At 39.5% G+C, this 25,186-nt stretch overlaps 1 protein-coding gene across 2 annotated transcripts in view; it reads right to left on the reverse strand.

Moving 5' to 3' along the window:
* Window positions 1-96: 96 nt before the first annotated feature.
* YWHAE (tyrosine 3-monooxygenase/tryptophan 5-monooxygenase activation protein epsilon) overlaps window positions 97-25,186 on the reverse strand; it is a 55,548-nt gene continuing 30,458 nt past the window's right edge. Inside the window, exons 2-6 of one of the 2 annotated variants that reach the window (XM_036268069.1) lie at window positions 14,148-14,347; window positions 11,296-11,402; window positions 10,408-10,614; window positions 6,828-6,964; window positions 97-1,037 (exon numbers count right to left, since the gene is read on the reverse strand). In XM_036268069.1, the coding sequence (XP_036123962.1) occupies window positions 985-1,037; window positions 6,828-6,964; window positions 10,408-10,614; window positions 11,296-11,402; window positions 14,148-14,347 (704 nt within the window). In that variant the 3' untranslated portion in view covers window positions 97-984. Of the gene's footprint in view, window positions 1,038-2,667; window positions 2,713-6,827; window positions 6,965-10,407; window positions 10,615-11,295; window positions 11,403-14,147; window positions 14,348-25,186 lie in introns of those variants that run through there. The other variant, XM_036268070.1, reaches the window with a different exon arrangement.

Here is a 25,186-nt window from a genome sequence, read left to right on the forward strand (position 1 = left end):
AAAAAGAGATCTTTCACATTCAGGCAAATAATACCATCAATGTGTTTAGACTAGAGATTTTATTTTAGAAAGATAAAAGATGGAGGCGTAATAATATTTGGCATTTTTAATTTAGGTTTGTTTTATTTAAGTTTAATGTTAATTCCATGCTGTGTTTCAGTAAGAACAATACAGATTCTGTATCTGTGGCTCCAGTCAGATATCCAGTAGTACAAATTAGCTTCAAGTTACACATACTGAACAAAAGAGGTTGAGCGAGCGAAGGGGGGTTGGGGGGGCAGGGAGAGGGAGGGAGAAGAAACAAAGAATTGAACACGCATGCAGGCTTTTCCATACCACCCTTCAATGCTAACCTGCTTCAGAGGGAGAGTAAAAGTAGGCAAGAATGAGCAGCCACGGATTGTTGAACTGTTACCAGCACCATGCTTTTCAGCAACATTTCAGCAGAGTTTGAAACACTTTTTACAACAAAACCATTACAACAAACTCCCCAAACAACCTTTAACCACCTCAAGCTAACACCCAATTAATTCTAAACATTTGTATAAAATTCAATTTAAACAATTAGAAAAAGGAAAAATGATATCACATATGCCCCTATAGTGTGATTAACCTCTCTCTTAGATGCTTGCTTCACCTAGAAGTCTAATGGCTTTCAAATGTAATTCCCATTTCTAATGGTGACCTTGCCACATCTGGCAGGAGACAATACAGTAATGCTGAAAAAGCCTCTATGCAGTCCTGTTAGTGTCTTAAAGAACCTAAAAGCTGGGACCAGTAAAATCCACAGAAATTCACTCTTGCCTTTAAGAACTTTTGAAAACTGTTTTTAAAAAAACCAACAGGGCAGGAACCTAAATTCTGAGACCAAATGTAAAAGTCAGATTTGGTGGTTCTCAGTGACAATGGGGGAATTTCCAAGAGGGGGTGGGATGGGAAGGAGTGGGGTGGTCAGAGATGGTTTCTCTTGTTGGCTTTTATGTCTCACTGATTTTCATCTTCCACATCCTGCAGCGCTTCTTTATTCTGCTCTTCACCTGCAAAGAAGAATGCCAGTTAATTATTATTTCATACTGATTAAATTAGGCTATCATGGTCACAAACAAAGGTTATCATTCCAAACATAAAGACTCCTTATATTTGCTACAACTGGTATTAAACACAAACAAGCAAAGAACTTCTACCATTTTTGACACCTGAGATGCCTAAGCCAAGAGGTACTGCTGGATCAAAGTCCTAAATGGTCAAAAATTAGAAGAAGAAGAAAAAAACCAGACACACTGTAAAATAATCAATGTTTTTATGCTAAATAAGCTCTTGTAGACAGCCATGGTAATCTATTATTAAAATGATTTTCAAGCTTTCACGTATATTGTGTCAAAATACCCTTTTTCTCAATAACCTTGCCTCATCAAGAATCAGTAGTATTTTATAATTTTTTGCAAAATCTAGTTCATCCATAAGCTTCACATCAAAAATACTTCAATAAAGAGAACTGAGCAGTAAAATGCTCCAAAGGCCTTCTACAGTTTTGGAGAAAGGGTCCTGCTTTGGTATCTTGGCCAATCACATCAAACCATAACCAGATTTCTCACTCCAGAGTGAAATAGCTTCTAGACGTAAACCAGACCACTGAGGTTATTAAAGAAGGGCATTTGGACCAGTTTTCTCATGCCATTTTTCTTTTCCCTTTGAACATGACAATTAGCCTGAAGAGTTTCAACTGCACTATGACATGCAATAAAAAGCCAGCCTATTCATCTACCTATTAGTAAGCATTAAATAAGTCAGCCATAACAAAGAAGCATGCAGGCTTTCGCTAAAAAATAAAACAGGTAAAAGTTACATTCTTTTGTGCTTTAACGAACCACTTATAACTCTTACATATTACTAGTTTAAATCAAAATAATTAAAAATCAATGAATTAATCCAACAATCATAATATGACAGTTTAAACCATCCATCCATTCATACTGCTTGTTCAAATACTTAATCAGGATGGACGATGACACTAAGACTGGCTGCCTACACACATAAAGCATTTACCCTGAGGAATGCTTTTAAACAGTCTTGAAGACCTTGCATGGTAACCGATAAATGCTATCACAGCAACAAGGGTTAAGTAAAGATTAGTCTGTCATTTTAAAATTTCCGGTGATAAAAATGTTTAACAATAATATGTGACTTTAAAAAATACCTAAGGTACATAAAGATTTTTGACTCATAAAAAGAACAAGACATGCAAAGAAAGACAAAAATACACATTTACTGAGTAAAGAAATGATGGTCCACCCAACTGTTCTTCCACCAAGAACAATAATGTATTCAAACTTAGGAAATGATAGGAACATTCACTCTCATTTTTAACAGCAATATACTGCACCAAAAGATGGTTAACAGACAACACTAGAACACACTCTAATTCACTCATAAGCAAACATTAGATTTGCCAGAAGTTCCAAGTAACTTTGGCATAAAAATATTGACAGATATATCACACCCACACAAAGGTGACAGGGGATAGCAAATGATGAATGTCTTAGAAGACTTCGCACCCTGGGATGTAGAACAGGCAGTTTTGTAAGCAACAGGATGATGATATGCAAGCATGATTAGTGAAGAACCAAAACTAAAAGCAGAATTCATTGTGCCATGATAATGACTTACAAAGTAGTTTTTAGGAAAGGAAGAGTTGGATTTTCCTTTAGGAATCTATATTGCAAGGAGAAAGGGAGGGAGAACAATCACATGAAAGCAACATTACAAGAAAAATAAACCAAGAGAGCAGGACAAAGAAAAACATCAATGATTTAGGGGAGTCAGATTTTGGTCATTTTACTTTGTATAAACTTCACTCTAAGAAATACTGTTCCTTTTACCTTTAAGAGGATGAGGTAATATCCTTTTAATAGGTATACAAAAGAAAAGTTTTCCTTGGATATGTGTTTCTTTGCCTACTGTTTCTAGATTTTTAGGGAAGAGGAATGGAAGGCAGAGAAAACACACATTTCCTCCTTGTGGATTTGCATATGAAACAGTCCTCTGATCACAGGTTAAGAAAAAAGGACTGAAATCATTTCATGAGAAAAGGTTGTGATCCTTTTAAAGAATTATGTCCCAACACACTCAGACAGACATAACATATTCTGCATTCAAAAAACATAAAAGTGTACAAAAGTAAACGCTTGTGAGCCACATACATTTCCTTTAGCAACCCTCAATTCAAAGTTTTAACACCATTTTTCCTAGTTAGTAAAGTAAAAAAAAGAGAAAACCATCTAAATAATCCTTAAACTAAATTCAGGTAACATCATGGGAAATGCCAATTCCATGACCACAATTCTATATTCAGCATTGATTCTAAGTCACAAAACAAATTTAATAAAACATTACATAATACTTTACCTTTTAGCAAAACTGGCAAATAATTTCCTAGTACCCACACAATTTATAAATTCAGATAGTTTGTTAATTGTACTAAAAGGTCAATATACTACTTGGATTTTCCAGTGTTAAACTATCATGTTTCATAATTCCAAATATTTTATAATAAAGCTCTTAAATGAAAATTGGTTTGTTTCAAACAAATTTAACCAACCATTCAAGTTACAAAGTAAAAAGAAATTGAAGCAACTAGATTTCACTAGATTCAAAAAAAATTTTAGAATAAATATATGCTAATGTAATAAAACCTTCCCAACTATGAAAACATAAGTAGTTTCAAGAAAATATCCTGTTTTAAAATGATCCATATCAGCCCTGGCTGGTTTGGCTCAGAGGTTAGAGTGTCAACCCGGGGACCAAAGGGTAGTGAGTTTGATTCCTAGTCAAAGGCATGTACCTAGACCGCAGGTTCGTCACCTGCCTTGGCTGGGGTCCTGTGGGAGATGGCCAATCAATGTGTCTCTCTCTCATTGATGTTTCTCTGTCCCTTCCTCCCTCCCTCCATCCCTCCCTCCCTTTCACTCTTATTTAAAAATCAATGGAAAGCCCAGCCAGTGTGGCTCAGTGGTTGAGCATCAACCCATGCACCAAGAGGTCGCTGGTTTGATTTGCAGTCAAGGCACATGCCCAGGTTGTGGGCCCAATAACCAGTGAGGGCATGCAAGAGGCAGCCAATCAATGTTCTCTTTCATCAATGTTTCTATCTCTCCCTTCTAGCTTCCTCTCTCTAAAAATCAATAAAGAAAAAAAAAGTAATGGAAAAATATCCTCAGGAGAAGATTAACAATAACAAAAATATCCGTATCATAAAATGACACCCAACAAACAATAAAAGAGCATCTTTGGGCGCTGGCCGGTTTGGCTCAGCGGTTAGAGCGTTGGCCTGCGGTCCAGAGACCCAGGTTCAATTCCTGCTAAGGGCTCGTACCTCAGCTGCAGTTTGTCCCCAGCCCCGGTTGGGGTCATGCAGCCACTCCATGTTTCTCTCTCTTACTGTTTCCCCTCCCCCACCTGAACAAAAATGTAAAATTGTCCGCAGGTGAGGATTAAAAAAAAAAAAAGAGTATCTTTGGTTCTGTATAAAAACGAAGTGAGCCCTGGCCAGTGTAGCTTAGTGGTTAGAGCATCAGCCTGCACATTGAAGGGTTGCGGGTTAGAACCCCAGCCCCAGCTGGGGTGCGTGCACGAGGCAAGCAATTGATGTCTCTCACATAGATGGTTTCTCTTTCTCCCCCACCCCATCTTTCCGCTCTCTAAAATCAATAGAAAAGATATCCTCGGGTGAGGATTAACAAAAACAAAAGAACTGGAGTGATTAATCAACTCTTGGTTATCAGTGATAATAAATAAGAGTAGCACTAGAAAACATACGCTTTATTTCTATTTAACAACTTAGTTATAAGAGCTGGCATCAAAAATGTCTTTAAGAAATAGCATTTCAGCCCTGGCCAGTTTGGCTCAGCGGTTAAAGCGTCGGCCTGCGGTCCGGAGAGACCCGGGTTCGGTTCCCGCTAAGGGCACGTGCTTCGGTTGCAGTTTGTCCCCGGCCCTGGTTGGTCGTGCGGGTGGCAGCCACTCTATGTGTCCCTTCACGTCGATGTTTCTCTCTCTCTCTCCCTTCCTCTCTCTCCCTCCCACTCTATCTGTACAAAAAAATGGAAAAATATCCTCGGGTGAGGATAAAAAAAGAAAAAGAAATAGCATTTCAACCCAGGTCAACTCCTTTCATATTTTTGCCCTCAAATAAATGTTCCAGGTCAAACTCTGTATATGCTTTCCTTTTATCCTCTCAAACAGGTAGATATATTAGTCCTCTCTGAGCTGAAGGAACTATGAGGAGTCCACAGCTATTTGGCTAATTCCTAGTGGTTATTGTTAGAATACAACAGAATTATACAGCTGGAACAAACTTTAAGTCTTTAGGTCAAAGATGGTAAATTAATTGGTCTTGAATCCCACACATTCATGGTAGTGGTTGCCTAAAGTGCCGTGTTGCAAAGTAATGGGTGGCTCCATCTGGCTTTGTCGGAAAAGTATGCAAGTAGATCACATGTGCTACATATCTCAAGAAAAACCTTGTCAAATATCTAATTACTTCATAGAGCTAGTGAGCTCTAGAAGCTGAGTCACCCAATTCCCGCTTTAGCACCATAACCTAGGATAAGTCTAAAACCTGACTCTATCCTTCCAGAACTGACAATTTATATGCCTTGATACCCATTTTCAGAGGCACCTTTAAAAAGTATAATGCTTCCGTCTGGCCGGTGTGGTTCAGTGAATTGAGCATCATCCCAGGGACTGAGGGGTCCCGGTTCAATTCCCACTCAGGGTACATGTCTGGGTTGTGGGTTCGATCCCCGGTGGGGGGCATGCAGGAGGCAGCCAATCAGTGTTTCTCCCTCACATTGATATTTCTATCTCTCTCTCCCTGCCTCTCTCTCTAAAGAAAAAAAAAATCAATTAAAACATATTTTTAAAAATAAATGCGTTTCTAAAGACACCACAGCATGCTGGTTTGACCAAGAGACTACGGCTAGCCTCAAGCAATGCAAGATATGCTTCAATATAGAGAAAACATCCTTAAAGAACCTGCAGCTAAAACTGACAACCTTTTGCTTCCGCTCCCTACATCACCACCACCAACTGTAAAACTATCTATGGTCATATCACACTAGTCTGTCTTCTCCTTTTCAATGATCTACTCTGTATGAAAATGATTCTTTGGAAATAAGCAGAATAAAATCTCCTTTAAAATTAAAAAAAAAAAAGGTGACAAATTTGGGCTTCTACTACATTTAGAATAAACAGTAAATCCTCCACCTCATCTTAAGTTCTACAAACTACTCTAGTAATTGTTCACTACTAAAAACTCTAATAAAACAAAAACAGACTACATCAGACCTCTTATTAAATAGGACTTAAGGGCAGGACATTCCATTTTTAGATAAAAGGTTTCAGGAGAAGATGCTTATTTTATAAATCTATTGATACCATCTAGCTTAACCTGAGGACACCGCACAGCCAAAGCAGTAATTGTGACATTCAAATACAATTAACATTAGACCTCCCCCTAAAATTGAGTAAGATAAAATGTTCTTCTTCTCTCCATCTCTCAAAACAGTGTGAGAAGTGATAAACTAAGTTTACCAAACATTAGAGGTAAGACTTTTAAATCTTTAAATATTAATAAAAGATGCCCTGTAGTATCTTATAACCCAGAATGGATAAATATAGTTTGATATCTTTTCATGAAAAGGTAGTAATTAAACTTTGATAGTTTGGAGGTTAGTTCAGAGAAAACTATAGCTTGATGTAAATACCAAAGAATTTCTAATAGTAAAAATATCCAACAATGGAGACACATTTAACTTCAATTTCCTTACCATCACCCTGCATGTCTGAAGTCCATAGTGTCAGATTATCACGTAACAACTGCATGATAAGTGTAGAGTCCTTATAGCTTTCTTCACTCAGCGTATCCAGTTCTGCAATTGCATCATCAAAAGCTGCTTTTGCCAACCTATAAGTATTTATATAAATGTATTACAAAAATAAAGTCCAAAAACAGAGTTAGAAAATTATGTAAGTTAAATATCACTCTTTTCTTCAGTTATTCGACAATATGTAATAGTGAGACTGAGTACTTGCGTTTAGGTGTTGAAATAAAGGAACAGCACATGTAACTGATGAAAATTAACTTCCTCCTTAATTTTGTAATCTAGTAACTTTGGAGCTAAGTGGAATTTTTGGAGCATCGCCACTTCCTACTATGCTTTCAACAAGCCTATCAGTAAATAGATTATATAGACCAAATTCCAAACTAAAGCATCACCAAAATATATGCATAATAAAGGTATTTCTAAGTTCCAGTCATCGGTCACTTATTTAATAAAGTTTTAATGCAAAAATAAAATTTTGGATAGTATCTCACAGTTGAATTTAATGTGAATAAAAAAACCACAGCCCAGCCGATGTGGCTCAGTGGTTGAGCGTTGTTGATAAACACACGCACCAAGAGGTCACCAGTTCAATTCTCAGTCAGGGCACATGCCCAGGTTGTGGGCCCAATCCCCAGTGGGGGTCATGAAGGAGGCGGCCAATCATTGTTCTCTCTCATCAATGTTTCTCTCTCTCCCTCTCCCTCCCCTCTCTCTAACATCAATGAAGATTTAAAAACAATTTTTTAATTAAAAAAAAAAACCCACATTTTTAATTAAAAACAAAAACGGGTGGGGGGATACAAAACCATGAAAATATCATAAAAGTCATTTACTATTAATTTAAAAGAAACAAAATCCATTTATTGTGTGCTATGTACACCAAGCGATGCTGGACCCTGGTGGAGAATCAGAAAAGAGGAAAGAGACATAATCTGAGTTCAAAATGAACTTAAAACATCTAGGATTAGGCCTGACACATAAATACCTATTATAAAAAAGAATGTGCTATTCTAGAGAAAGTGCTTCAGGGACCCATGAGGAGGAGCTAATAGGGGAAGTCAAATTTGAATTAATCTTAATGGGTAGGAAAAGAGCACAATGGCATGCTTCAGACTAAAAGCAAAAGCATGAGCAAAGGTATGGAGGTAACTTAATTCGAAGCCATGTACGGGGACAACTAGACTGGAGAATAACGATGAAAGATTCAACCAATACTATCAGCAGAACAGATAGCTATCGCTTCTTCAGTTAAGATGCACCTGTTCCAGCTAACTCAACTAGCCACTCAGAATGTTTTTGATTTTTGTTTTTTTATATCCTCACCTGAGCATATTTTTCTATTTATCTTCTAGGGGAGGAGGGATTTTGGGGGGGGGGGGGGGGCGCTTTGGACATCAATGCGAGAGAGACACATCAACTGGCTGCCTCTCACACACCCCAACCAGGGCCAGGGACCAAACCACAACTGAGGTAGGTGCCCTCGACTGGAATCAAACCCCACAACTCATTGGTCTGCGGACCGACGCTCTAACCACTGAGCTTAACCAACCAGGACTCAGAATGTTTTCAGATGAGTTATTAGTTTGCATTCAAATGGATCCACCTTACATCAGAAAAATCTCTCCTTTCATGGAATGTTATTTGGTTCCTACATATTCAAGAATAGTGAAGTCACAAAGGACAAATACAGATAACATTGTTTTGAATTGCACTTACAATCTCCCAGTAAATATACTGGGAATTTTTTTTTTAGAATTGCGACAATTTGTAAAAACTTGCAAAATGCATAGCCCAGAAATATCAGAATTAATAATTAGGTATATAGTAAATGAAGAAAATATATTTTCTCTTCCTTATGATTTTGTTGGTAACTTTTTCTTTTATCTAGCTTATAGTTTGGCTGAGTGGTTACAGAGCGTCGGCCCACAGACAAAAGAGTCTCGGGTTCAACTTCCAGTCAAGGGCACACATACCTGGGTTTCAGGTTCGTTAGATCCCCAACCACAGTCAGGGTTGTGCGGGAGGTCAGCCTATTAATGTGTCTCTCACATCGATGTCTCTCTCTCTCTCTCTCCCTCCCCTCCACTCTCTCTTTAAAAAAACAAATAAATAAATAAAATCAATGGAAAAATATCCTTGGGTGAGAATTTAAAAAATAAGAAAGAAAGATTACCAGGGGGTTGGGGATATGGAGATTTATCCCTTAGTGGTTATAGTCTACTTCAGGTGATGAAAAGGTTTTGTGGATACTGGTGCCAACTAAACTGTACACTTATAAAATATTATAACAGTCCGGCTGGTGTGGCTCAGTGGTTGAGCATCAACCCATGCACCAAGAGGTCACCGGTTCGATTCCCAGCCAGGACACATACTCAGGTTGTAGGCCTGATCCCCAGTGGGGGGCATGCAGGAGACGGCCAATCAATGTTTCTATCTCTCTCTCCCTCTCTAAAAAAAAATCAAAAGGAAAAGAAAAAAAAAAATTTTTTTTTTTTAAATATTAGAACAGCCAGCCAGTGTGGCTCAGTGAACTGAGTGTCGTCCTATGGACTGAGAGATCCCGGTTGGATTCCAGGTCAGGGCACATGACATGGTTGTGGGCTCGATACCCCACAGTATGGGGCATACAGGAGGCAGCAGATCGATGTATCTCTAGCACATTGGTGTTTCTATCTCTCCCTTAAAAAAAAAAAAAAAAAAAAATCAACAAAAACATATTTTTTTTTTAATTAGAATAATAAACTTCATGTTACATGTTATTTCACCATCATTTTTAAAAAGTAAATAGCTATGCCCGGCTGGTGTGGCTCAATGGTTGAGCGTCGACCCATGCACCAAGAGGTCACCAATTCGATTCCCATTCAGGATACATGCCCAGGTTATGGGCCTGATCCCTAGTTGGGGGGCATGTAGGAGGCAGCCAATCGGTGTTCTCGCTCATCAATGTTTCTCTCTCCGTCTCTCTCTCTCTCTCTCTCTCTAAAATCAATAAAGAAAAAAAAATTTTAAGTTAAAAACTATGTACATAAAGATATTCCTTAAATTGGTACTATATTAAAAAGTAGAGATAATTTGACATACATACATCAATGAAATGGAACACTGTTTATGTTAAAATAGTAAATACAAAATGGTATAGAGAGCATAAGCATAATTACATTAAAAATATACCTAATAAAGACTAAAAGCTAATATATAAAAATGAGGATATTATAATCACTCATTCCTTTTTCCCACTCTCTTAACAAGTTAGAGATTCTTTTTAATATATCAACACAAATTTCTCCCATCAACATAATTATTCTAACTGATCTCCTCGTGAAATAAGGTAAATTTGTCTTGAACTAAGTGTGGGTTTATTTTATACAAAGCATTTTCACTGAGAGCCAAAAGAATGCTTTATCACATGGCCAAACCTACAAAGGCAGTCCCCAGGATACAAGAGAAAAAATCAAGTAGTTATTCTCCTTTGTAACCTTTCTCACTTTCATTGTGAGGACTTTTGTTCTCCTCCCTAACTTACCTGCAGGCACGGTCAGGGGAATTAAGAATTTCATAGTAGAATACTGAGAAATTGAGAGCAAGACCTAAGCGAATTGGATGCGTTGGTGGAAGTTCTGTCATTGCAATATCACTAGCAGCTTTGTAAGCCACTAGGCTGTTCTCTGCAGCCTCCTTCCTGTCATTTCCTGTGGCAAATTCAGCCAGATACCTGTGGTAATCCCCTTTCCTAAACAAAAAACACAAACAGAAAAACAGAATTAGAAATGCTTTTTAAATGAAAAAATTGCTGTTAAAATTTTTCTATGTGAAAAATATATTAAACAATTAACTGGTATACTTCAGTAATTTTAAAAAGTCTTTCAGGAATGACTGACTCGTCTATTTAGTTTTCCTCCATAGAGATTTCATATTGTCAAATATAAGCAAAATCCTAGAGACATTAACTGAAAACTTAAAAAAATAAATAAACAAATTCATCACTTGAAAGACTAGAAAAATAATTAACAAAGTGATTCCAAAGAATGGCACAACAATTTGTTAATCATGAAGTGAAACCTCCATATAGAAATGTTAAGACTGAAGTACATAATGAATTGCTGTCACTAGGGGGAAAACCCCACACAGGCAAACAAATGTAAATAGGTAAAGTAAAACCTAGTACATTTTTACAGCAATATTCTGACCATCATAAATGCAGCAATAGTAATATTTCATTAGCAATGAATTTGCAAATGAGAATTCAAAAATTAATGTTTAAATTTTGAGAACCACTCCTCCCATGTAACTATCTTCTATCCTTCCAAAATTAGAGTTTTTAAGTAAAAACTGAAAACCTACATAGAAAAAGTGATGATTCTAAGAGGGACAACATTTAATCTTACATTTTCCCTTCCAGTATAGAACCTACATTTTATAATAGAAAACCTTGGACTCGCCAGTGTTAGCTGCTGGAATGAGGTGTTTGTCCAGTACATCCAGAATGTCACAACAGATTAACTTTAGTTCAGTCTCAACCTGAAAAAAAGGTAAAAATTTGTTTAAGAGTAAGAAATAGTAAATCAAAAAATGGAAAAATATCCTCGGGTGAGGATAAAAAAAAAAAAAAGAAATAGTAAATCATCACACATTTTACCTCTGGTTTTGAAAAGAACCATATTAAACATAATATACAGCTTTCTCAAAACCCCCTTTCCACTCTTGATAAAAAAAAAGCAGAGAAAAGTTTTTTCAAGTTATAGAAATTATCTTATTTACTTCTATGTGCTATTAGTCAAATGCTTCTTTTTTTCCCTTTATTGATTTCAGAGAGGGAGAGGGAGATAGAAACATCTATGAGAGAGAAAACATCAATTAGCCACCTCCTAAATGCCCCCACCGCCTGGATAAGGTCCATAACCTAGGCATGTGCCCTAATCCAGGAATCGAACCAGCAACCTCTTGGTACATGGGACAATGCTTAACCACTGAGCCACATGGGCAGGGCTAATTTTTATATTTTATTGTATTGATCTTTTTTTTTGGGGGGGGGGGCATTGATTGGCTACCTCCCACATGTGTGCAGACCGGGGAACAAACCCACAACCTGGGTATGTGCCCAGACTGAGAATCAAACCAGCCACCATGGCCAACACAAATGCTCTTAAAGACATAAACTCATAGTTCAGATATGAAACGGTACCACTGATTACTACTTAGTAAGTGCTACACGTTTACATTAATTAACTTATCTAATGAGATACTACAACCAGAACCTCAGTTTTCCCGTTTATAGGGGATCACTTAAGGTTAAATAAATACAATATCATATACAATTATATATCTCCCCACTCAGAACAGTGCCCACTAAAGCTGGAAATAGTCCATAAATGTGGTTTCCCATCCCCCCCCCCTTTTTTTATCCTCACCTGAGGACATTTTTGGATATTTTGTTCAGATAGAGTGGGAGGGGGAGGGAGGGGGGGGAGAGAGGGGGGAGAGAGAGAGAGAGAGAGAGAGAGAGAGAGAGAGAGAGAGAGAGAGAGAGAGAGAGAGAAACATCAATGTGAAAGGGACATATCGAGTAGTTGCCACCCGCACAACCCAACCAGGGCCGGGGACAAACTGCAACCGAATTTCACCCCCCATGTCCTCCCCTTAACAAACTCACTCCCCACACTACTTTGTGCCTGCTTCTGTAATTCCTCTTACTATACTGTGTGTTGTATGCCTATCTCTTCCACTAGGATCAGTTTCTTAACAGCAGCACTATGAACATTTTGGGCTAGATAATTCCATATTGTAGGAGTTTGTCCTATGCACACTAGGATATTTAGCAGGATCCCTGTCTCTACACACTACATGCCAGTGGCACCCTCCAGTTGTGACAATCAAAAATGTCTCTAGACATTGCCAAATGTTCTCTGAGGAACAAAACCATCCTGTTTGACAACCACTTACATCAACAGCTATCAGATTTTTTTTTTACCAAAACCCACAGTACATTTTATGTACATGTATACACACACATATACCATATGAAACAATACCTCATAAAATAATGTCTAACACCCTCTGATATTTTTCTATTTGAAAAACAAAAACAGCCCTGGCTGGTGGTGCTCAGTGGTTCGAGCACTGGCCTATGCACGGAAGGGTCATGGGTTGGATTCCTAGTCAAAAGCACATAGCTGGGCTGTAGGTTAAATCCCCAGCAGTTGGGGTAAGTGCGGGAAGCAGCCAATCAATGTGTTTCTTTCACATCAATATTTTTCTTTCCCTCTCCCCCACTCCCTTCCACTCGCTCTAAAAACCAATTAAACAAACACCCCAAGTAAGGATTAACAAAAAACAAAAACAAACAAAAAAAAAAAGAACAACTAGACTGAGTATCCATAAGGATAGAACTATCTTTCTCATCTGTGCACCTACAGCATCCAGTAAATTGTATGGTGTGGAAGAGGCACGTAAATAATGTTTATTAAATTCCACTGGGTGGTAATTTCAAGTCACTCCATCAAGCATCATGCAATTACCACAACAAAAACAAAGATTAAATTAATTATCTACTTGTGTGGTGCTCAAAAGTGACCATTACCTTTTGCAGCTTCTAAGGAAAAAAAGATCTTCACCTCTGTCCTGAAATATTCTATAACATGTAATTCCTAATCCAGGTGAGCAAAAGATTCAAGTCCATTAAAATATAAAATATAGTCCAGCCGGTGTGGCTCAGCAGTTGAGAGTCAACCCACACACCAAGAGGTTGCTGGTTCGATTCCCGGCCATGACATATGCCCAGGTTGTAGGCCTAATCTCCAGTGGGGGACATGTAGGAGGCGGCCAGTCGATATTCTCTCACTGATGTTTCTCTCTCTCTCTCCCTCTCACTTCCTCTCTCTCTAAAATCAAGAAAAAAACAAACTTTTTTTTAATCCTCACCCGAGGACATTTTTCCATTTTTTGTTCAGATAGAGTGGGAAGGAGGAAGGGAGGGAGGGAAACATCAACGTGAGAGAGACATATCGAGTGGCTGCCACCCACACGACCCAACCAAGGCCAGGGACAAACTGCAACCGAGGTATGTGCCCTTAGCAGGAACCAAACCCAAGTCTCTCTGGATCATAGGCCAATGCTCTAACCGCTAGCCAAACCGGCCAGGGCAAAACAAATTTTTTTTAATGAAATATATATTACATATGCATACATTTGTGTACTAGGTTATGATCTAAAACATCCAACACCTGAGGCACTTTTCTTTAAAGATGTCTAGGGCAACAATCTCACCATTTGCCGATATTCCCGAATCATTTTTAGTTTGTCTTCTCCTCCCTTGTTTTCTTCTTTCTGTTCAATGCTGCTGATTATTCTCCAGGATGCTCTTCTAGCTCCAATCACATTTTTATATGCAACAGATAGGAGGTTTCTTTCTTCAACTGTCAACTCCACATCCATCCCTGCTACTTTCTTCATTGATTCCACCATTTCTATAACAAAAAAGTAAAATCAGACCTTATGAAGTTTTGTTAACACATTCCTTCACAGGTCTTTTTTCTATCAAACTAATGTAAAACATAAAAATTTTAACCAAAATAATCTTTACAATCATCAAAATTAGCTTTAAGAAAATAACTAAAAGCATGTAAAATGATCTAAGAGTCTAGAACAAGAGAATTAGTTGTATGGAGTCAGAACAATGTCAAATAGTACCTAGTATAGTATGGTTTGGAGGAATCTCTCTCATACTAAATAACTAGGAATGCAAGCACACCTACTCATTTCCCAGTAAAAATAATTGAGCTGGCAGTTTAAGATAAAGATTAAAAATTCACAGGCTCGCCCTGGCCAGTTTGGCTCAGCGGTTAGAGTGTCAGCCTGTGGTCCAGGGAGACCCAGGTTCAGTTCCCACTAAGGGCACGTACCTCAGTTGCAGTTTGTCCCTGGCCCTGGTTGGGTCCTGTGGGAGGCAGCCACTTGATGTGTGCCTTTCACGTCAATGTTTCTCTCTCTCTCTCCTTCCCACTCTATCTGAATAAAAAAATGGAAAAGTGTCCTCAGGAAACGATAAAAAATAAAAAATAAAAAGAAAAATTACAGGCTCTAAAATGTATTTTCTTACAAATAAATTATTTCCAAATGCAAATAAATTATATTTTTCAAATAACAGTCATGGGAGGAAAGAAATTCATTAATATAGAAAACATTTTTTTTTAATCCTCACCTGAGGATATTTTCCCATTAATGTTTTAAGATACAGTGGTTGAGAGAAAAAGAGAGAGAAACATCCAACGGTTGTCTCCTGCCCCACCCCAACCAGGGCTGGGGATTGAACCTACAACCCAAATATGCGCCCTTGACCAAAAAATCGAATCAAAGACCCTTCGGTCGGCAGGCCAATGCTCTAACCGCTGAGCAAAACCAGCCAGGGCTGGCAAACATACTCCCTCCTTTAAAAGCATAGTCCACCACCTCATGAATTTATTCATGGAAAAAAATTTTGATGGTTCCTATTTATCACCACTAGGTGGCAAGCAAAGAAAGGGACCCAGATAAACCTTGGATGATCCCAGGAACTGTTAGGAAAAAATAGGTAATTCAATAAATGCATGATGAATGCAAAGGAAGAACCAGAAAGAGTTCAATAAACACTAACCGAAAAAAATATATTATAAAAACTATGCATTTAGAAAATAATTAAATGCTGTTATTAGCATGTAGCTCTCCAACTTTACTGATTCAGAATTTTGGTGATGAGACCCAAGGATCTGCATTTTAACAAGTACCTCTTGCATACATTAACACTAAGCAGAAGCATACCTTAAGGAATGATGCAGACAGCAACTTTATGAAACACTGCTTAACGACATGTTAAATTACGTGTAATCGCAGGAAAATATGTTTCAAAAAAACGTTTTTTTTTTAGGAGTATCAGTTAACAAATTTTTTTTTAAAATCTTCACCTGAGGACATTTTTCCATTTTTATTTCTTTTTTTTTTATCCTCACCCAAGGACATTTTTCCATTTTTTGTTCAGATAGACTGGGAGAGAGAGAGCAGGAGAGAGAGAGAGAGAGAAACATCGACGTGAAAGGGACACATAGAGTGGCTGCCACCCATACGACCAACCAGGGCCGGGGACAAACTGCAACCGAGGTATGTGCCCTTAGCGGGAACCAAACCCGGGTCTCTCTGGACCGCAGGCCGACGCTCTAACCGCTGAGACAAACCAGCCAGAGCTTTTCATTTTTTGTTCAGATAACAATGGGAAGGAGAGAGAGGAAAAGAGAGAGAGAGGGAGAAACAGATGTGAAAGAGACACATCGAATGGCTGCCTCCCGCATGACCCAACCAGGGCCAGGGACAAACTGCAACCTAGGCACACACAGCCTTAGCAGGAACCAAACCCGGGTCTCTCGGGACCGCAGGCCGACGCTCTAACCGCTGAGCCAAATTGGCCAAGGCAGTTAACAGAAATATTAAAATGATAAGGTCTTTGAAAATCAGTTCAGTAGATATCTTATAAAGTTAAACACCTTAAGAACTCGGTAATTCCACTCCTAGGTATTACCCAAGAGCAATGAAAAGATATCTTCACAAATACGTTCACACAAATGTTCAAAACAACTTTATTCATAATAGCCAAAAGATGAAAACAACCCAAATGTCCATCTATAGAATGCACCAAAAGTTCGATGGTTCGATTCCTGGTCAGAGCACATGCCTGGGTTTCTGGTTTAGGTCCCTGGTCAGAGTGTGTACGTGAGGAAACCAATAGATGTTTTGCTCACTCTCTCCCTCTCTTAAAAACATTTTTTAAATAAAAAGATTTTTTTATAAAATTTGTCTCCGTTATTTTGAGAGAGAGAGACGTAGAAACATCGATAACATCGATTAGCCCTCTACAGCATACCCCACACTGGGGACCTGACCCACAACCTGGGGATGTACCCTGACTGAAAATCAAACCAGCGACCCCTTGGTGCATGGGTCAATGCTCAACCACTGAACCACACCTGCCAGGCTACAACTTAAGACATTTAAACTGTTTATTTCAGTAAGTGGTATACTTTACCATATATAAATTCTATCTCGATAAGCTGATATTTTAAAATGCAGTTGTGAAGCATTAAAAGAAACTATCAGGGAGTATGGTAATAAGAGCCTGAAGGCATTCATTTAAAATGCCAATTGATTTTGAAAACCTAGTCATGAAAAAAAAAGCTAAATTTAGGAACAGTAAAATAAAAGGGTATATTTTCTTTTCTTTTTAATTCCTCACCCAAGAATACTGTTATTATTCATCATCAGATAGAGTGGAAGAGAGGAGAGGGGGAAAGAGAGAAACATCAATGTGAGAGAGACACATCGACTAGATGCCTCACTACAACCCCAACCCGGGCTGGGGGACAAACTGTACTGAGGTACATGCCCTTGACCAGAATCAAACCCACGACTCATTGGTCCATGGGCCTAACCTCTAACCACTGAGCAAAACCAACCAGGGCTAAAAGGGTACATTTTCAAGCTGACATCTATACTCTAACTAGAGTTTGTTATAAAAAAATAACAAACATGCCCTGGCCGGTTTGGTTCAGCAGTTAGAGCATCGGCCTGCGGTCCAGATAGACCTGGGTTCAGTTCCCGCTAAGGGCACGTGCCTCGGTTGCAGCCACTCGATGTGTCCGTTTCTCTCTCTCTCTCTCTGTTCCTCTCTCTCCCTCCCACTCTACCTGAACAAAAAAAATGAAAAATATGTCCTCGGGTGAGGATAAAAAGAATAAAATAAAATAACAAACAGCCCTGACCGGTTTGGCTCAGTTGTTAAGAGCGTTGGTCCGAGGATGAATGAGTCTCAGGTGGACTAGGCCAAGGGCACGTACCTCGATTGCAGTTCGTCCTGGCCCTGGTCAGAGTTGTGCAGAGGCAACCAGTTGAAGTGTCTCTCTCACACTGATGTTTCTCTCTTACTCCCTTTTCCACTCTATCTGAACAAAAATGAGGAAATATCCTCTGGTGAGGATTAAACAAACCAACAAAAAAACAGCCCTGGCCAGTGTGGCTCAGTTGGTTGGGTGTTGTCCTGGGCACCAAAGGGTTGCACGTTTGATTCCTGGCTAGGACATGTGCCCAGGTTGCAGCCGACTCTCACTCCCCATTTCTAAAAATCAATAAAAACCTGTTTCAAAAAAATATAACAACAAACCAAACATGCCTCAAAAGTGAAACAAACTCGCCCTGGCCAGTTTGGCTCAGCAGTTAGAGCGTCGGCCCGCAGACCAGTGTCTTGGGTTCGCTCCCCACTAAGGGCACGTACCTTGGTTGCAGTTTGTCCCCAGCCCTGGTTGGGATTGTGTGGGTAGGAACCAGTCGATGTCTCTCTCACATCGATGTCTCTCTTTTTCTTCCCCCCTCTCCTTCTCCCACTGTATCTGAAGATACATACAAAAAATGTCCTCAGGTGAGGATTAAAAAAAAAGTGAGACAAACTCATAGAGAACTGATTGTTGCCAAATGGGAGGGGGTTTGGGGACTGGGTGAAAAGGGGGAAGGGGATTAGAAAGTACAAATTGGCAGTTACAAAATAGTAATTGGGATGTAACAAAGTGTAACATAGGGAACAGTCAATAAAATTGTAATATCTATATATGGTGCCAGGTGGGTGGTGGCACTAGACTTATGGGGGAATCACTTTAAGTTATTTAAATGTTCAACCACTGCCTGGCCGCTGTGACTCCACTGCCCGGCTGGTATGGCTCAGTGGTGGAGCATCAACCCATGCACCAAGAGGTCGCTGGTTTGATTCACAGTCAGGCACATGCCCAGGTTATGGGCCAAGTCCCCAGTGGGGGGCAAGCGGGAGGCAACCAATCGATGTTCTCTCTCATCTTAAGTTTCTATCTCTTTCCCTCCCCCTTCCTCTAGCTCTAAAACCAATAAAGAAAAAAAATTTTTTTAATGTCCAACCACTATACTATACTCCTAAAACTAATATTGAATGCCAACTATAAATGAAATTTAGAAAAGTGAACCAGCAATTCACTTTTCTAAATTGTTCCCAACAGAGCAATAAAAAAAAAAAAATAGCCTAGCTATACTAACAAGAACCTTAATTCTTTTTTTAAATATTGTACTTTGGCCCTGGCCGGTTTGGCTCAGCAGTTAGAGTTGGCCCACGGACCATAGAGTACCAGGTTTGGTTCCCGCTAAGGGCACATACCTTGGTTCTAGTTTGTCCCCGGCCCTGGTTGGGGTTGTATGAGTGGCAACCACTCGATGTCTCTCTCTCACATCGATGTTTTTCTCTCTCTTCCTCCCTCTCCCTCCAGCTCTATCTGAAGGTGAATGCAAAAACATACTCAGGTGAGGATTTAAAAAAAAAAAAATTTACTTAAACGTACTATGCCTTTTTTTTTTTTTTTTTTAATTGACTTGAGAGAGAGAGAGAGAGAGAGATGTGAGAGGGAAACATCCATCACCTGCCTCCTGCACTGGCCCCAAATAGGAATCAAACCAGCAACCTGGGCATGTGCCCTGATGGGGAATCACAACCCACCACCTTTCGATGTAATGTCCGAGGCTCCCACTGAGTCACACTAGCCAGAAAAAGGAAATTAATTCTTTAAAATTGTAAGGCTTTGCAACATTATATATAGAAAAACTATGCACAAATACCTAAAACCACCAAAAATTTAACAATGTTATGTCTCTGCGTACTATTCCAGATTATTTAGATTTTCTTCACATCCTTACGTTTTGAAATTTTTCAACAATGAAGATTCAGTATTTTTTTAAATGGGGGGGGTATATTTGAAACACTCAATGATATTCTATTTTCCCATATTCAATTAGTTACATAAACCCCTTCAATTAGAAAGGCACAAAATAATGCACAAAAGACTGTGGTACAGCTACAGAAGCAGCAGCTATCCACTTTTATTAACAAATAGCTTTATTGATTTATAACTCTCGTATCATACAATTCACCCATTTAAAGTATACAATTCAATGGTTTTAATGTATTATATTCACAGAACTGTGCAACCATCACCACAATCAATTTTAGGACATTTTCATCCCTTGATAAAGAAAAGCTCCAACTCTTTCCAGCCAGAGAGGAATTTTCAGCATCTCTCAGGACAACTGGCAACAAGACCAGGGGGTCAAGAAGTGAAAACATGAGCTGGGGTGCCCTGGTGCCAACACTAAGATTGGCCCCAGTGCAAGGGGACAATAAGTACAGCGCCTTGAGGCTGGATGAGAAGAACTTTCTAGGGTCCTAAGTATTGTAGAGTAAAACCTTGATATAATGGAATAATTCAGGCCAGGGGGTCTCCATTAAAGCCAAAGTCCGGCCCTGGCCGGTTTGGCTCAGCGGTTAGAGTGTCAGCCTATGGTCCAGAGAGACCCGGGTTCAGTTCCCGCTAAGGGCATGTACCTCAGTTGCAGTTGGTCCGCGGCCCTGGTTGGGTGGTGCGGGAGGCAGCCACTCGATGTGTCCCTTTCATGTCAATGTTTCTCTCTCTCCTTCCCACTCTATCTGAACAAGAAATGGAAAAATGTCCTTGGGTGAGGATAAAAAAAAAAAACAGAAGTCCATTATATAATAAAATGGGTTTTCCAGAAAAAGAAGAAACATTTATAACAAAAAGAAATTAATTAAAGTAAAAAAAATAAAATACAAAAAAATAAATAAAATAAAATGGGTTTTCTTCCCAGTCAGTGTGGCTCAGCAGATTGACCATCATTCCATGGATTGAGAGGTCCCAGTTCAATTCCCAGTCAGGGCACATGCCCAGGTTACAGGCTCAATCCCTAGAGGCAGATGAGCAGGAGGCAGTCGATTAATGTGTCGCTCTCGTGTCAATTTTTCTCTCTCTCCCCCTTCTTCTCTCTCTTTAAAAAAAAAAAAAAAAAAAATCCATAAAAAACCTATTTAAGCCCTGGCCTGTTTGGCTCAGCAGTTAGAGCATTGACCTGCAGTCCTGAGAGACCCGGGTTCAGTTCCCACTAAAGGCACATACCTCAGTTGCAGTTTGTCCCCGGCCTGGTTGGGTCGTGCGGGTGGCAACCACTCGATGTGTCCCTTTTACATTAATGTTTCAATGTTTCTTTTTCTCTCTCTTTCTCTCCCCCTCCCTCCCTCCCTCCCTCTCTATCTGAACAAAAAATGGAAAAATGTCCTCGGGTGAGGATAAAAAAAAAATTGAAAATTGCTTTAAATAAAAAATAAATAAAACATTTAAAAAAGAGTTTTCCACCAAATGTATATGTTAAAAAAATTGAAAAATTAATTTGCCTGTTTTACTTATGTCAAAACATTTGTGTTAGTAAAAGTATGTATGGTAAGTTTAATTTCACAGAAAAGTTTTCTATATGTATTACTGTAAGTTTTTATTTACATTGAATAGGTCTAGTAAAGGGGTACATTCACCAGTCACTACGAGTAAATAAATGCACAAGGCTGGGGCATGGCTTGGCTTAGTGTATATTGTAAAGTCCCAGGCCAGAGTTAATCAAATTGATGCAGCAAGTCACCCAGGAGACAACAGAACCAATTACCGTGGGATGAGGTGTGATCACATGCTAATCATTCAAAAGACATAGTTTATGAGTAGTGACTCTTAGATTTAAATATGTAGACTATAGCCCTGGCCAGTTTGGCTCAGCGGTTAGAGCGTCAGCCTGTGAACTGGAGAGTCACGGGTTCGGTTCCCGCTAAGGGCACATACTTCGGTTGCAGTTTGTCCCTGGCCCCAGTTGGGGTCGTGTGGGTGGCAACCACTATATGTCTCACATCAATGTTTCTCTCTCTTCCTCACGCTAAATGCAAAAATGTCCTTGGGTGAGGATTAAAAAAATAGTTTAAAAAAAAGAAGTTAAAAAAAAAAAGAATTGCCCTGTTGCCATGGCCGGTTTGGCTCAGCGGTAGAGCATCGGCCCGCGAACCAATGAGTCTCGGGTTCAATTCCAGACAAGGGCACATACCTTGGTTGCGGTTGGTCCCAGGCCCTGGTCAAGGTCACATGGGGGACAAGCAATCGATGTGTCTTTCTCACATCAATGGCTGTCTGTGTCTGTCTGTCTGTCTCTCTCCCCCTCATCCCCCCCTTCTCACTCTATCTGAAGACAAATGGAAAAATATCCTCAAGTGAGGATTAAAAAAATAAGACGACTTGCCTCATGTCACCCTCATGTCACCTGGCTGGAGTAGCTCAGTGGTTCAACGTCGACCCAAGCACCAAAGGTCAATGGTTTGATTCCGGGTCAGGGCACATGCCTGGATTATAGGCTCGATCCCCAATGGAGGGTGTGCAGGGGGCAGCATATCAATTTTTCTATCTTTCTCTCTCTCTCTCTCTCTCTCCCTAAAAATAAATAAAAACATACTTTAAAAAAAAAGAATTGCATCATGTTCAATGACAGCTCTGAGTTCCACTATCCACTGCCACTGCGCAGAAAACGGGGACCAAGATGACTCCTCTAAGAGAGGAAGAGATTTCAAACAAAAAAACAATAAAAAAATTCTGAAGAAATATGAAAGAAAAAAGAATGCCACCATCAACAGAGCAAACTTCTTGCAGGTATCAGTTCAAGACCAGGCCAATGTGGCTGAAGAGGTCTGTGCCAGAGGGCAAGAAGCTAGACTTCTTAGAAAAATCAAGTCCCAGAAGAACAAATAAATTCCCCTCCCTCCTATCTTAGCTCATGTAATAAAGGAGTTCATTGCAGGTAGGTAGGTAGGTAGGTAGGTGGGTGGGTGAGAAGGAAGGAAGAAAAGCTCATGCTCATTAACAGTCACTTCCTAGTTACGCCCAACTCCCTCAGCCATAGGACACCAACAAACTACTTTCTGTCTCTATGGATTTACCCATTCTACAAATTTCATATAAACTGAACCATGTAATATGTTGTCTCTTGTGCCTGGCTTCTTTCACCTAGCATGTTTCAAGGTTCATCCATAGTGCAGCACCTGTCAACACTTACTATATGGACATGCCAATTTTAATGGACATTTGAGTTGATTTTTTTGTGTGTGGCTATTATAAATAATGCTGCTATGAACATTGATACATGTATGTTTTAGTCTCCTAAATATACACACCTAGGAGTAGAACTGCAGGGACATATGATAACTTAATGAGAAATTGCCCAACTGTTTGTAACAGGGGCTGCACCAATTTTCACATTCCCATCAGCAATATAAGAGGATTCCAATTTCTCCAGATTCTCACCAACGCTTAAGTTTTCCTTTTGTTTTTTTTATGCACACCTGAGGACATTTTTGCATTTATCTTCAGATAGAGCAGGAGGGAAAGAGAGAGGAAGAGAGAGAGAAACATGGATGTGAGAGAGACACATTTAGTGGCTGCCACCCACATAGCCTCAAGCAGGGCCGGGAACAAACTGCAACTGAGGTATGTGCCCCTAGCAGGAACTGAATCCGGGACGCTCAGTTCCACAGGTCAACGCTCTAACCGCTGAGCCAAAACCGGCCAGGGCAATTTTCCTTTTTTTAAAAATCTTTTTAAAATTGATTTTGGACAGAACAAATGAGGGAGGAAGAGGGAGTGAGGGAGGGTAACATATATATCAATTTGCTGTTCCACTTATATATTTATTTTTTTAATCCTCGCCCAAGGATATTTTTCCATTTATTTTCAGATAGAGTAGGAGAGAGGGGATGGGGGGGGGGGGGGGAGAGAGACACATGTTGATTAGTTGCCTCCTGCACAACCATGACCACGGGCAGGGCCAGGGACTGAACTACAACCAAGGTACATGCCCCTTGACCGGAATCAAACCCTAAACTCTCTAATCTGCAGGCTGATCGCTGAGTCAAACGAGCCAGGGCTGCTGTTCCACTTATTTATGTGCCCTGACAAGGGATCAAAACCACAACCTTGGTATATGGTGACAATACTAACCAATAGAGCTACCCAGCCAGTGCTTAAGTTTCCTTTTTTAGAACAGTCATCCAGCCTGGCCAGCGTGGCTCAATGGTTGAGTGTCAACCCACGCACCAAGAAGTCGCCGGTTCGATTCCTGGTCAGGGCACATGCCCAGGTTGTGGGTCCAATCCCTAGTGGGGGACATGCAGGAGACGGCCAATCTATGTTCTTGCTCATTGATGTTTCCATCTCTCTCTCCCTTCCTCTCTAAAATCAATAAAGAAAAAAATTTTTTATAAATAAAATAGTTATCCAAGTTGGTGTGAAGTGGTATGTATATCTCATTACTTTGATTTTCATTTCCTGATGCCTAATAATGGTGAGCATCTTTTCATGTGCTTTAGGCCATTTGTGTGTGTTCTTTGAAAAATATATGTTTTGCCAATTTTTAAACTGAATTATTTGCCTTTTATTGCTGAATTGTAAGAATTATTTCCTTTGAAATCTCAATTACTCAGCCCCTCATCTTCAGGAATTTCTCCATTGCTGAAGACAGCAGATTAAGCCCGGCTGGTATGGCTCAGTGGTTAGGCATCGACCCATGCACCAAGAGGTCACTGGTTTGAGTCCCAGTCAAGGCACATGCCCAGGTTATGGGCCCGACCCCAAGTGAGGGGCATGCAGGAGGCGGCCAAACACTGTTCTCTCTCATTGATGTTTCTCTCTCTCTCCCTTCCTCTAAAATCAATAAATTAAAAAAAAAAAAAAAAAAGACAGCAAATTAAGGGATAGTAGCATGAGTCAGAAGAATAAAAAGAGCCTTCCTACTACACTTAAAAGTTCTGCAATCAGTGTTTTGTACAAATTAGGACTATAATGACACTATTATAATATTGGCACCATCCTTATCCTTTTAACACCAGCAACAGACATGATCTGAACGAAAACATACCCCAAAAACTCTGTGAAAGCTCTTCTTTTTCCAAAAATCTAGAATGACTGCAGTCTCAAAACCTCCATCAGTATAGGATTAACCCCAATTATATTCACACAAGTTTCACAACACAAATAGTATTTCATGAAATTATCTTAGCAACAACTATTTCATCAAATGTGATCTAAACGTTTCTGAGATGGGAAAGACTGTCAAACATGTTTACATTATGTATGATCATAACTTATAAACCAGAGAACTGAGACTTATGGTCGAATCACTACCTGTGAATGCAGAGGCAGTTTGGTGTATGAAGTCTGGGCAATAAAATAGAATTTCTAGGACTTTTGATAGCTTGGGGCCAGGGCCAATGGGTAGCTGATGGAAAATCACCACTGTTACTGATAAGCCTTTTTGGTTTCAAGTCATCTCTCCTTCACTATGAGATAATAGACTAGTTAGACATTCACTACATTAAACCAGCTTGCCTCTATTTGTTAGTG

This window comes from Molossus molossus, unplaced genomic scaffold (assembly GCF_014108415.1).
Source record: "Molossus molossus isolate mMolMol1 unplaced genomic scaffold, mMolMol1.p scaffold_m16_p_19, whole genome shotgun sequence".
NCBI classification, from domain to species: Eukaryota; Metazoa; Chordata; class Mammalia; order Chiroptera; family Molossidae; genus Molossus; species Molossus molossus.